The 13,722-nt window shown below is 42.0% G+C and overlaps 1 protein-coding gene across 13 annotated transcripts in view; it reads left to right on the top strand.

The window, feature by feature from the left end:
* The window catches only part of aak1b (AP2 associated kinase 1b), a 127,745-nt gene that overhangs the window by 72,431 nt on the left and 41,592 nt on the right, over positions 1-13,722 (top strand). For 6 of the 13 annotated variants that reach the window (XM_043681257.2, XM_087984241.1, XM_087984243.1 and 3 more), the window contains exons 12-16: positions 2,646-2,864; positions 5,214-5,440; positions 7,386-7,543; positions 9,843-9,956; positions 11,717-11,812. In XM_043681257.2, coding sequence (XP_043537192.2) covers positions 2,646-2,864; positions 5,214-5,440; positions 7,386-7,543; positions 9,843-9,956; positions 11,717-11,812 — 814 coding nt within the window. The remainder of the gene's footprint in view (positions 1-2,645; positions 2,865-5,213; positions 5,441-7,385; positions 7,544-9,842; positions 9,957-11,716; positions 11,813-13,722) is intronic. The other 7 variants (XM_043681259.2, XM_087984242.1, XM_087984240.1 and 4 more) reach the window with 3 other exon arrangements.

Raw genomic sequence — 13,722 nt, 5'->3', positions numbered from 1 at the left:
CAGAATGCATTTCATCAATTGCTGCTCTGACCTACTGCAGCCTCCTTAACTAATTGCTGGATTTGTACAAGTACATTCTGCAGCTTGCATGATAGTGTCTCTCATCAACCTTACAGGGGCCAGATGCTTCACTCTTGGCACCACTTCCTGGCTGGGGTATTATGTGTGTGTCAAGATTTCATGAATTGCAATTGCCATTTTAACTGAAGTTGTTTATAGTACTGATGTATAATTGTGGATGGTACTCTGAGAAAGTGAGCATTAATGACCTGTGCAATGAGTTGATATTTTTCTGTCTCATTAACATCATTTGAAATATGCATTTTATATGATTTTTTCTTCAATTTGCTTACTTTATTTCAATTTTACTTTTGAAAAACAAATGTAGCTTTGCCCAGTGTCTGTGTGAGAATTTATGTCTTGTTCAGTTAGGCCGTGCTAAATGATCTTCCGTACTGAAATTAACAGCCATGTTGAGGTGGAGAGAATTGTGTGGTTATCCATTACAATTCACTTTCTTTGTTCATGTTCAGAGTCATGAGTTTAGTTTTGTCTTTAGTCTTTTGTTTCAGTTTGTTTATTGTTTTGTGGAGTGTTCACATATTGCTGTCAACTTTATTGCAGTGACCGTTCAGTGCATATGCCAGTACTGCACAGTGTGATTGCATCAGGTTAATGTTCTACTTATAGAGCGTAAATATATCAGATTTGTTAAATGTTTGTATTAATGGATTCGAACCATTTCTTTGGATCTGTTCAGTTGCCTCTGCTGCACATAGATTGGTTGCATCCTTACTCAACAAGTAGAAACCTTGGGCAAATTCGGCACATGGTCCAGGCCAATAGTGCTGTGCATTTTTAAGTGATTCAACCTTTTAAAGAGATGTGTTTACCAAGTCCAAGTGTAGAGATGAAATTGTTGCAGTTTCCTTGATGGACCTGTGGCACTCATTGGTTGCCTTATTATTAATATTGAGTTAGTTGCTACTCTGCATTGTACTTTTACTGTCAGTCAGAGGCCTGGGGTTCACTTTAGCTTTGACTATTAAAATCTGGGATCATTCTGCAGTGTGGTTTTGAGGGAGTGCTGCATTATCTGAGATGCCATGTATCAGTTGAGATATTAAACATTCTGGGGTCCACCACAACCAGGAACTGAACTCAACCAGCTGTATAGATATCGTAGCAGCAGAGTAGGTCAGACGGTGGGAATTTTTGAGTTAACTAGTTCAACCCTGACCTTGCCATAGCCTTTTTACTATCTCCAAGGCATAAGTCAGAAGTGTGATGGAATACTTCCCGCTTGCCTGGATGAGTGCAGCTCCAACGGTACTCAAGGAGTTTGACACCATTCAAGACAAAGCAGCCTGCGCAACTGGCACCCCATTGACCATCTTCATCCTTGAGTCACGACCCAACTCCTACCGTAGCAGCAGTGTGTACCATCTAAAAAATGTTCTGCTGCAACTCAGCAAGGCTCCTGAAATAGAATCTTCCAAACCCACGACCATTGAGAAAGACAAGGGCAGGAAACACATGGAACACCTGCACCTGCAAGTTCCCATCTGAGCTACTCACCAGCCTGACTTGGAAATATACTGCTGTTCCTTCAGTGGCGCTGGGTCAAAATCCTGGAAGCCCCTCCCTGAGCACTGTGGATATAACTGCACCACATGGACGGGAGTGGTTTCAGTCGGTCATTGCCCACCATCACCTAAAGGGAGGTTAGATATGGGTGAGATATGCTAGTTTATCTGCTGATACCCTCATTTTCAGAGTTAATACGTTGGTAAAAAAGGGTCCGATCGATCATCTTGGATAGAAAGGTACAACAGCACCGTTTTGAGCTGGAGCAGAACTGGTTGTCGTGTTCAGTTATTACTCTTTGTTCCGATCTCTGAGCTTGGATTGTGGGGTCATAATGTGATTTCTATTTGTGGAGCTGCCTGTGTGCAAATTGGCTGCCACATTCCTGACATTAGCGCAGTGACTCAACCTGAAGAGCATTTTATTAGCTGTAACATGTCCAGAGCCATCTGATGGTTGTGCACAATGCTCTGTAAATGATAGGACCACAGGAACAGGAGGAGGCCATTCAGCATCTCAGGCCGTACCACTCTTCATTGAGATCATGGCTGATCTGTGACCTAACTCGATCTATCTGCTTTTGTCCCATATCCCTTCCTACCTTTGCTTAATAAAAGCTTAGCTGTCTTGGATTTAAGGTTCACACCTGCTCTAGGGGTGCATTGCCAAGCAGATTGTTTGTCTTGTTGTTTTCATTCCAAATACCCTGTTTCTGACGGCATTGCACGGACCATTTCAATATTTGTTATTCCGTTGAGGCACTCTGTAATTACAGGCAATTGCACCTTGATCTACTTGCTGCTTAGGTCTGCTTAGCTTATCACTGCCCCAGTTTTCCATTGATGTGATACAAGTTGTGATGTACAATGCAGAAGCTGTGTTTTGTGTGCTGCACTGTCATGCTTTGGGAATAGTGGAAATCCAGTCATCCAACATGGCTCCTTCATGATTTTTATTTTTAACCATTTATTTTGTTTTACATCACTGTTCTTTTTTTTTGAAGATTTTATTTTTTCATTATTTTTGGGTCTCTTTTTATTTGCATGTGTCTGTGCCAGTACCACGCCATGCAGCAAGCATTGCAACATCAGATGATGCAGAATTACTATCTCCAGCAACAGCAGCTTGCAACAGCCGTGCAGCAGTTACAGTACGTGAACCAGCAAGCTGCTCCTGCCCAGCCACAGCTGCCCTCAGCACTCCCTCAGCATACACCATTACCTCCACAGCAGCAACATAATGCAGCACCACAACCAGCCTCTCAGGAACAGGGAATGGTAAGAGTTTAACCCTTGGAGAAATTATGTTCCTCATCATTTTTCAAAGGGCCATATTTCTTAAAAGGAAAAGCAGTGAGAAAGAGTGACAGTTGTACCCACTAAAAGTGCTTCAACATCAAACCCAGCATAATTGTGGATTGTACGGAGAAACTTCTTCAGCCAGAGAGTGGTGAATCGTTGCCACAGAAGGCTGTGGAATGCAGATCATTGAGTATATTTAAGACCGAGATAGATAGATAGATTCTTGATTGTCCAGGGTTACAGGGAGAAAGCGGGAGGATGGGGTTGAGAAACTTATCAGCCATGATTGAATGGCGGAGCAGACTCGATGGGCTGAATGGCCTAATGTCTGCACTTGTGTCTCATGTATGCTATTTTGACGTTTTGGGTAAATATCAATCTCCAGACTGCAGATTATCAACTGAAAACTTAGTTTGCCCCAAACCCTACCTTTACAACTTCCTATTTTTGACAATGTACCATTTTGTTCCCATTTGCAAGACACTATTACCTACCACAGACCATTTACTGATGTTCATCTACAACCAAACCTACAAATCTTAAGTCCTGCTGCAGTTTGGGAGCATATCAAGAAAAGATTTTGAAGCGATGTCTCAGCTATGAAGGGAGAAGACAAGTTAGTTCCTTCCATCACAATTGCTTATTTATTCTGTTTGAATGCTTTAGCTTTGCCTTTCCAACCAAATCCAGGCAGTCATCTGTTTAGTCTGTCTGCCACCTCGGCAACAAGGCAAACAGCAGGCCGGTTAGAACTCTGTCATCTTGACATCAAAGCATATTTGCCAGGTGTGACAGCAAGGAGCACTGGCAAAATGGAAGTCAATGGGAATTAGGTTTTGACAGTAAACGCTGGCCTAGCCAGTAAGGCCCACATCCTGTGGATGAATGTTTTCAAAAAAAAATTACTGCTTAATGTTCAGCACCACTTGAGATATTTTAGAGATTATCACAAATCCATATCTACTTGAAACAAAGCCTGGACAATGTCCAGACTTGAGGAGGCAAATGGTAAGTAATATCAATGCTATATGAATGTGAGGTAATGACCAATTTCATCAAGAGAGAATCTGAGCATCTCACTTTGATATCCAATGGCAAGACCATTGCTAAATTCTCCCTATGCCTGTGATCAGCAAACTAGCAGGGTTTACTATTGACCAGAAACTGAACTGGCCCAGCCATGCAGGTAAGCTACCCACTCAAGCAATTCAGAGACTGCAGTGAGTAACTTAGATCCTGATTCACTAAAACCTGTCCAGCATTCAAAAGGTATAAGTCAGGATTGTTATGGAATGCACTTGCGTAGATATGGCAGGTCGGACAACACTTGAGGAGTTTGACGCCATCTACGACAAAGCAGCCCACTTACTCGGCATCACATCCACAAATGTTCACTGCAGCAACTCAGCAAGACTCCTCAGACAGCACTTTGCAAAATCTATGATCCGTATCATCTTGACGGACAATGGCAGCAGATCCATGGGAACACCACTCCCTGCAAGATCCGCTTTAAGCCAGTCAGCATCCTGACTTGGAATGTATACTGCTGTTCTCTCCCTTTTTGGTCACCACTTATCATGGCTCCAGTCATCCTATCCTGCTGACAAGAAATTGCTACGTGCATTAGGCTACTGACCAGTGTCCCCTCCCATGTGCCAGTTTAGAGCGCAATTTCCCGGATCTTTCCCAACTAACTAACCTGGATTTATAATGTGGTGTCTTGCCTCCGCCCCAGGATGTGACGTGGGACGAGAAGTTCATATATTATGACAGCTTCACAAATGAGGCTACCTAGACCAGTAGTTGTTTGCTAGTGTGTTATTTTACTCATTTGCAAATGAGCTAGGAGAGTGAGAACAAAATTGAAGTTTACTTTTTGGTTGCATACACAGGAAGTTGAATATTTCACAACAATGAGCTTCAGATAAGTGAGTGTTTATGCCCACTTGCGGATAACACAGAAGTTTAAATCATGCAGACAAGGAACAAGATGTCCACTTGGCCCTTCAAGTCTGCACCGTCATTTGATAAGATCGTGGCTAATTCGATTTTCATCCTAAATCTCCATTCCATCTTTCATCCCCATTGGCAATGAAGAATTTATTTTCTTCTGCCGTACAAATATTTAAAGTTAGAGCATTCACTGCCTTTTAAAGAAGGTAATTTCACAGGCTCTCAAACCTCAGAAAACAAAATGTTTCCACATCTCTATCTAAAATGGGCAACTCCTTATTTTTAAACAATTTAATGATGTGACGTGTTTTGGCCAGTCGATGCAAGTGACACAATGCATTGATTTTTTTTCTCTCTTGATGCCCACTGCAGACCCAAATACAACAACAGCAGCAGCAGCAACCTCAAGTGGCCCCAAACCAGTCTCCAAAAATGGTGTCGGTGTCACTGACTCCTCCATCATCACCGAAGACTCAGCGTTCTGGCCACAGAAGGATCCTCAGTGATGTCACGTACAGTGCAGTGTTCGGTGTTCCAGTCAGTAAATCGACCCAGCTCCTGGCAGCTGCAGCTGCTGAAGCTGGTTTAAACAAATCCAAGTAAGTTCACCTTTATTTATTCAAATTTGAATTTTAACCCATTATCATTACATCCTGTCTGGACAAACTTGCAGTGCAGAAACAGGCCTGAGGGCCAACCTGGCTTGTGCTTGTGTTTACTTTCTAGTAGAGTAGCCTACAGCAGTATTTCATCATGCATTCTCTGCTTCTTTCTCCCGCGTGCACTTATTAAACTTTTTCTTCAGTGCCTCTGTGCTAATTCAATGCTTCATGTGCTCACAGCCTGATAGTTTTCACATTTCTACCACCTGGTAAGCTGTACAAAGTGACCATTGTGTCACATCTGGATACACAGTCATGTGTTCGATCCTGCCTTTCAGCTCCACTTGTCACCCACAAAATGTAAGCATCTTATACTCAAGCATGGGAACCTTTTTTTTCTTTAAACTCATCTTCCCTCATCCAGGAATATTGAACCCAATCATAACTGAGGGCAGTTTTTATTTATTTAGGGATGTGAATGTCACTGGCAGAGCCAGAATTTCTTGGTCATTCCAGTATGCCCTTGAGAAGCTGATGGTGAACTGCCCTCTTGGACCCGCTGCGGGTAATGCACTGTAGGGACACACTCAAGGCTGTTCAAAAAGGCATTCCAGGAATTTGACCCAGGGACACTGAAGGACTGGCGCGATCTTTCCAAGTCAGGGTGGTGTGTGGCTTTGGAGCTATTTGCTGGAAGTGGTTTGCCCATATATTTGCTGCCCTTGTTCTTTTGGATGGCAGTGGTTGATCATGGATTTACCCTAATATATTTGTTGAATTACTGTCCTGCATGTTATGGATTGCGCACACTGCTGGCACTGTGTGGTCAGCAGCAGATAGGATGAAAGTACTCTTCAACATTCCCTCCCTCTACCACTGATGCACAGTTCAAGGAGTGTGTACCATTTACACGATGCAGTGCAGAAACTCACCAAATATCTTGCAACAGCACTTTGCAAATCCTTGACCAGTGGAGGGAGAGAATATTGATCATTAACTCATTCACCTTTCATTCTGGCTGCTCCTAATGCACAGTGACAGCAGTCTGTACTGTTTACAAGATGCACTGGAAAATCAGCAAAGCTCCTGTGATAGCACTTCAGAAATCCGCAACCTCTACCACTTGGAATGAATTTATTATCAATCCAATGTGGCACACTGTGGTGTGCTCAATATTAAGCGGGGCAGTTTATTTGTTCACAAAGCCAAGCAATTGGAGTCCAACACATCAAGCTCATTGTAATGCTGTAGAAGATTTTATCCTCCATCAACTAATGTGGTGATATGACGGCTTTAAGAGGGAAACTTTGTCCTGTTTTCTTTTTCGGAAGAAAGGTTGAGACAGAGGTGAGGAGCTGTTTGCTCAAAGCCAATTGAGTAAACAGCTTGTGTGGCCTTGGAGCTTCTTTTAGAAAGTTGGAAAACTAGAAGCAGCCTGAATGGGTGGTGTCAAACTCCCACAGAACCAGAATATTTCAGTTTTAGCTTTCAATAGTTGTTGGAGTCTTGAAGCTGGTTGTGGAAGCTGTTATTCCTCTCTCTGTTCTAGCAAAAAACTGGGGTTCTGTTCCAGCTCTTAGAATTACATGTGAGACAATCTATTTTACTGAATTTGCCTTTGCCAAGGATGTGTTTATGGGATGTGACTCTGTTGAAACACTTAATTAATAGTCATTAACATATATTATTTCATCCACCATGTCAACAGAGTTAGAGTCAAACCAATTCTTTTCTTTTAATTTTATTTTGTCCGTTTTTAACTGTGGTGTAAAAATAAACTGTGTTTTGCTGAAAGTCGAGTAGTTTGACCAATTGAATTGCATCAGCTTTAAAATTAGAAAAACTTTGGGTCTCAACTATCTTCTGAGTATATTTTGACAGGATTTGCTCTGGCCCATAACAGTAATATTTAATATTTCTGATGCAACAATCTTGCACTCAGGTCAGCTACAACCACTCCCTCAGGATCTCCACGGACCTCTCAGCAGAATGTCTACAATCCTCCTGACGTGTCTACGTGGAATCCTTTTGCCGATGACAATTTCTCCAAACTCACTGCCGAGGAGCTACTCAACAAGGACTTTGAGAAACTCAAGGACGGTAAGTCAGACTTGGGAGCAGATGTAGTGAGTTAGTGCTGTTGAATTAATCTTAATCTCCGAAAAAGAGAAATGAATGTCGTAAAACAGGAAGGACTTGAAGGAGCAAAGGGACTCCAGACTAAAGAAAAAGCTAAGTTATCACGGAAAAAAAAATCAGTCTTTCAATGTGCACATTTTGGTTTATGTATGTAGCATTATCCATTTCAGGGGCATGACCTGTTTCAAACGAAACAAATGGGTAAACTTGTTTTTGTAAAACAGAGAGAAATTTCACGTGACCTGACTGAGCATCGAGTGGTGCTTGTTTTAACTCACTGGGGAAGAGGAGTCCTCTCTCTTCACCTTGAAAGGACAAAAGGAAATGATGTCAGAGCAATATGCAGGCAAACATAATGGAAAAGCTGTTATATGTTATAGCAGAGTCTGCATTATGTCACCTGCAGAAAGCAGTGATTTATGCTCCACATGTATTTGCATGGAGATGTGCTTCATCAGGCTGAATAGTCGTTTCGCTTTGATGCTTGTGCAGAAGCTCCACTGCACAGGATACTCCTGGTCATGGATACTGTTTGTTCTTTACCGTAGGCTAGCTCATGGGATAATTGCATCTCAGTCATGAGACAGCTCCACTAATGCAGAAACTGCTGTAAAAACAACAAAGGTTGTTCATATCATTTTCTGATTTCTTCATTCAGTTGCACTGTTGCAGTAAGTTCAAACTTTCAGATAAAGCAGTCCGTCTTTTGGAGAAAATCATGAGTTCCCACAGCACTTTCTCAAGATTAAGCTTAACCTGAATGAAAGCCAATCGGTGAATGGTCTGATAGGCCAAATATTGAGAAAGTGGCCTCCTGTTGAGGACACAAATGCATGCTGTCAGTGGAGAGTGTGCATTTGATCTTTTGCACAATGTGACTGTAGCCATCAGAGATGGGCTTGGGAGAACAACTCCCTTTGGTCAGAATATTAATCACACTGACTGAGAGTCACCTTGAGAATGCCATTTTTATCTTCTTCAGGCATTGACGAAGAAAAGTGCCGGAGAAACTCAGCAGTGTCTGTCAAGAGAGAAAGAGAGGTCACATTTTGAGTCCAGCATGACTCTACTTCACAACCTTTGTAACATGTCTCCAAAAATAAATGTTACTGTGTGCGCTGACTAAGGGTTTGTGTTCTGGAAGATGGGTACAAAGATGTAGATTTTTCAGCAAGCAAGCAAAGTAACAAGGCAAAGAGGTTTGAGGAGAGAGCAGCAGTTAACAGATGAAGGTTGATGGCACCATTGATGCTGAAGCATGTCAGATTTGGAATAATAATGCCCATGTGCTGCAGTGTTCAGCTGGAAATGAATAAAGGTTAAAGCCAAGACTTAGCCATGACGTTCTACATTCCTTTCTACTTTTTACTTGAACTTCAGTTTTGTTTTTGTCTCTCTGTCTTTGATTATGTGTTAGTTCGACTCTATTTTCCCTTCTTTACTTTCATCATTAGTTGAAGCATTGTTGGTAATTGATTTACAAGTGACAGGGAGCAGTTGGACATCTGAACCATTTGCTGCCAAAACTGATCCTTGGTCTGAACATTTAGTTTACCATATGTTACGATTTCCCGAACGTCCTTTCTTCAAAAAAAAATCATCTTTCTCAGTCTTGAATATGATTCCTGAAGAAGGGCTAATGCCCGAAACGTCGATTCTCCTGTTCCCTAGATGCTGCCTGACCTGCGCTTTTCCAGCAACACATTTCCATCTTGAATATGACTGAGTTGACTGAGGGTCTACATCCGTCAGGAGCAGGGAATTCTCAAGATCTGCAGTGCTCGGAGTCAGGACATTTGTGCTGAATCCAGTTCTAAATGGCAGAACCTTTACCTGCAGGCTGTGGCCTCACGTTATGCAGTTTCAAACCAAGTGACACAGTTGCTCGGAGCCAGTGTTGGATATTTGTGCTAGTTTTCCACCTGGTGTTGTTTCATAACCTCCAGGATGATTGTAGTGACTGTTGGGAAACCTGACACCCAATCTGCATCCTGAAAGGAGCCACATGTTCAGCAAATGCTTGGAATTAAGAAGTGCTTTTGGAATAGAGTTTAAATGAAGGACTTTTAGCTTGAGGTATTTCTGTTGCTTAAGGGAGCTTTAGATAATTTCTTATGAACTGAATCTTAAACGTTTTCGAAGCAAAGGCATCAGTTAACACCCTGGCGTTTATCATTTATTGTGGTGATATTGTTTTGCATCAGAAGAAAATTATTTAAGAAGTAATTGCAAAACTTGACCTTGTTCTGAAATTTTCTAGGTAAGGTCGAAAAGACTAGCACATCCACTGAGAGTCTGATCCCAGGGCTTCCAGTAGCTCAGGCACAGTTGCAGACAGATGCTTTTGGAATTGATCCGTTCACAAGTGGTGCAGGTAAGAGGACCAGCCCATCTTTGACAATCTGCTCTCATGACCATAACTTTGGAATTCTGAAAGCGTGCTTTTGTCATACTGCACTGGAAATATGCAGTCATGTCTGAAAGCAGTAGATTATTTTTTGAGAAGGACATAGATGTTGGTAGCCCTTACCCAAGGGTAGTGTAACGACATTGGGTAAACCCTCCTGCTTAATTTAAAACCAGCAACACAGAAAAGATTTATCCTGTGTAGTGATCTATAAAAAATCGAGTAGCCGAGATCTATGTAAAGTAAAAATTAACAACTTTATTTCTTAAAGTATAACAGAGAATAATTAAGTGACCGCTATTTATAACTTTTTTCTCTCACTATCTTTTAGCTTCCCTTTTATAATACTAGTCCAATTAAACTCCCAATTAAAATTTACAAAACAGCACTTCTTATCTCAAAACTAAGCAGCTATAGGTTCTTGTCTTCGGATCTTCCTGTGTCTCCTTTTCTCCTTGTTAGGAATTTCTGCGTTACAGGTTACTGATTGAAAAGGGACTTTTAAGAGAGATATTTTTTCAAGCACTCTCTTAGATGCTAGGACATGGCAGATCTCCTCTCAACTGTTCAATTTCCCCCCAGTCTAAGTCTCCCCCAGTTTCAAGATTGTCAATATACTCAATTCAAACTTGATTGGAAATTGGTATTTTTATCAGGGTATAATTTAAACTGATTGGCCAGATTCGAATTTGTTTTTGTCTCAAGGCAACGAACTATTCGAGTTGTTCAACCCAATGTTACATATGTTGTTGCCTTACTGAGAACACTTGGTGCTGTGGCCGGTAGTTCTGCTGCTTTTAACTCTCTTAAAGGTACACCCACATCTTCAGAACAGTAGTGAAAATAAATGATGAAACTGTTTTCACTTGAAATAATGTATGAAGTTCAATGTGTGGCTGAAAGCACAAGCGAAAAATCACATAAGTTGCTCTCCAACTCAGAAAAGTTTCTGGAACAGAATGCTTTGTTGCCTAACGTCACAGGGCTAAATTCCCTCCTCGATTTTTCAGCCATATTCCAGTTGTGAGCCACTTGATTTGTGCAAGCACAAATGGGAGTCCACAGAAAGTTCCCAGAAAGAGCTGCACTGAGCTGCTTCTCCTTGTCAGACAATGTCAGTCAGAGGTCAGAAAAAAAGCACAAGCTATCTGTGCAATGGCTTGGATGATGCTTTTTGCTAAACTTTTCCTGTGTGCTTTCAAATGAACAGCAAGTTGCCCGAGTTAAGTATTCCATGTGCCAGCATTTGGAAATCACTCTTTGAAGTTGGAACTGAAGAATTTTCCGGAAACACCTTAATTAGTTGATTTTGTCAAGTAACTAATGAATGAATTCATGATATTGAGTCTTCCAGAGCTTCAATTGAGTTTCCTGCTTTTGTTTATGGTCTGAAATCTTCTCAAGGAAGCTGTGGGAATAATTTCTCTTATGATACTAAGAAAACTAAGCTGAACGATCACAGCACCAAAACAGACTTTTGAACCTGCTCACACTAATGGGTGTTCAGGATCACCCAGTCCTACCACAGAGCTGAAACATCAAGCATTGGTGTTTTGGGCAGAGTGTTCTATTTCTGTGTGATAAATGCAATATGAGATAAATGTGACTTGTTAGGGCAGATGTGAAGCAAATAAATGGTTTGGTGATGTTTAATTGCTTTGTGTTTCCTTCTATCATTTCTTGCTTGTCTTTGTTGCCTCCTGCTGTTATCTGCTTGGTTGGTTCAGCAGGCAAGTCCACAGAGCTGTTTGTTCCGGATGCTTCCATCCCGACAATCAACGTGCCTGACCCTTTCACTCCTGTTCAAACATCAGAGCAACCAGGTAAAGAGTGCTGATCCTGCTTTTTGATCCCTTCTAGAGATGAGGCAAGTCATTTGGGAGACCTCTTGAACGAATTAGTAAGGTCTTCATCAGCCAAGTTATTGAAAATTATGTAAGTTTTAAATATATTGAGCAGTTAGGTATCTCCACTCTTGATCCTATTAAGAGGCAGCATGGTGGCTCAGTGGTTAGCACTGCTGCCTCACAGCACCAGGGACCCAGGTTTGATTCCTGCTTGGACAACTGTCTGTGGAATTTGCACGTTCTCCCTGTGTCTGTGTAGGTTTACTCCAGGTGCTCCGGTTTCTTCCCACAATCCAAAGATGTGCAGGTCAGATGATTTGGCCATGCTAAATTGTCCATAGTGTTAGGTGCATTACTCAAGGGTAAATATAGGGTAGGGAAATGTGTCAAGGAGGGTTACTCTTCGGAGGGTCAGTGTGGATTTGTTGGGCTGAAGGGCCCGTTACCATATTGGAGGGAATCTAATCTATTAAGGGGCTATCATCAATTCAACAATTGTCAGTTGCCTTGGCCTCCCGTTTGTCCTTTGTAGCAATATCTGCACTTAAGACCAGAAGCATTTAAGAATAGGAGTTGAGTTGGCTATTTGTCACGAGAATCATAGAAATTATTAGAATCCCTACAGTATGGAAGCAAAACTGCCATTCAACCCATCAAGTCCTCACCGACCCTCCAAAGAGTATGCTACCCAACCCACCTCCCTACCCTATCCTTGTGACCCTGCATTTCTCATGGCAATTCTGATGGATTGTGACGGATTTGCCCTTCCTCACGGCCACTTGCCTGTCTTTTCCCCATAACTCTTCATTTTCATTTAAGGAATAAATTTCAGCCTTCAGACCTTCCCATGTTTGAACACTTCACTCCTCCTCATGTATGATTCATGCCCCACAGATTTCACTGCATGTTTTCCTTCCCCGTTTCTATTAATCTTTTGAAAAAAGAGCAAACAAAGTGTTTATGATTAGGCAAATGTGTGCAGGGAACCCAGGTCAGCTCATATCCCCTGCAAATATCGTAATACCTCTGGCCTTTACACTTGGAATAAACATTCACAGCTTCAGATTCAAAAGTGAAGCCCATTGTGGTGTTGTATTTGTGATGGGAGAGTGAGAGCTTGAGCAAGTAACAAGCATTTGACAAGTAAAGTTTTGGGTGAGAAGATGATTCAGTGCATTGATGCACTGGACACCGAAAAACATGACTGCACAGATTTATGATGCCGCAGTCTGGCAATATTCTGACGGCTGGTGAAATCAGATTACAGCAAGGTACAAAGATTCAGGTTTTTGTTCCTCAGAAGGCCTTTTTGTAAAAACGTGTTTCACCATCACAGTGGGTGTTTCCATAGCTGTGGGTCTTCTTTTATCCCGTCTGTTTTGTTAGATGCAGTGTGATTATACCTGCTGTTAGGAGCACACTCCACAGTGCTAAAAGCAGCAGCCTTATGCCCACGCTTCCCATCAAACAGCAACATGCTTTAGATGTTTCTTCATGGCAAGGCTACTGTCTCAGAACAGCATGTTGTTAAAATTGAAGCATCCGAGAGGGCTGATTGTTGTGCCTGTAGTTCATTACAATAAAGGTGTCAAATTTTGTTGGAAGCTCATGGCTTTTTTGAGTTAGCTACAGCCACTTTTTTCCTCAAGCTGTCCTGGATGTTAGGCTCCAACGTTCCTTGAGAAGGCTTGTGCTGGGAGGATCATCTGGAGACACAGTAGCTGCAAAGGTGGAGACGCTCACCCACCCCAGCCTCCAAATTTTCCCAAGGGAGGGAACAAGGAGTTGAGTCAGCGACTCGGTTTCTGAATGTATTTCATTGAGAAGGTGGGATCCTATCATGCAGACCCCACTTCGCAAATAACCCTTGAACTGGAATGCAGCAA

This window comes from Chiloscyllium plagiosum, unplaced genomic scaffold, assembly GCF_037043375.1.
Source record: "Chiloscyllium plagiosum isolate Xiang-an unplaced genomic scaffold, Cpla_swu_hap1 HiC_scaffold_48, whole genome shotgun sequence".
In the NCBI taxonomy this organism is placed as follows: domain Eukaryota; kingdom Metazoa; phylum Chordata; class Chondrichthyes; order Orectolobiformes; family Hemiscylliidae; genus Chiloscyllium; species Chiloscyllium plagiosum.
This window is presented reverse-complemented; position numbering and strand designations above follow the sequence as displayed.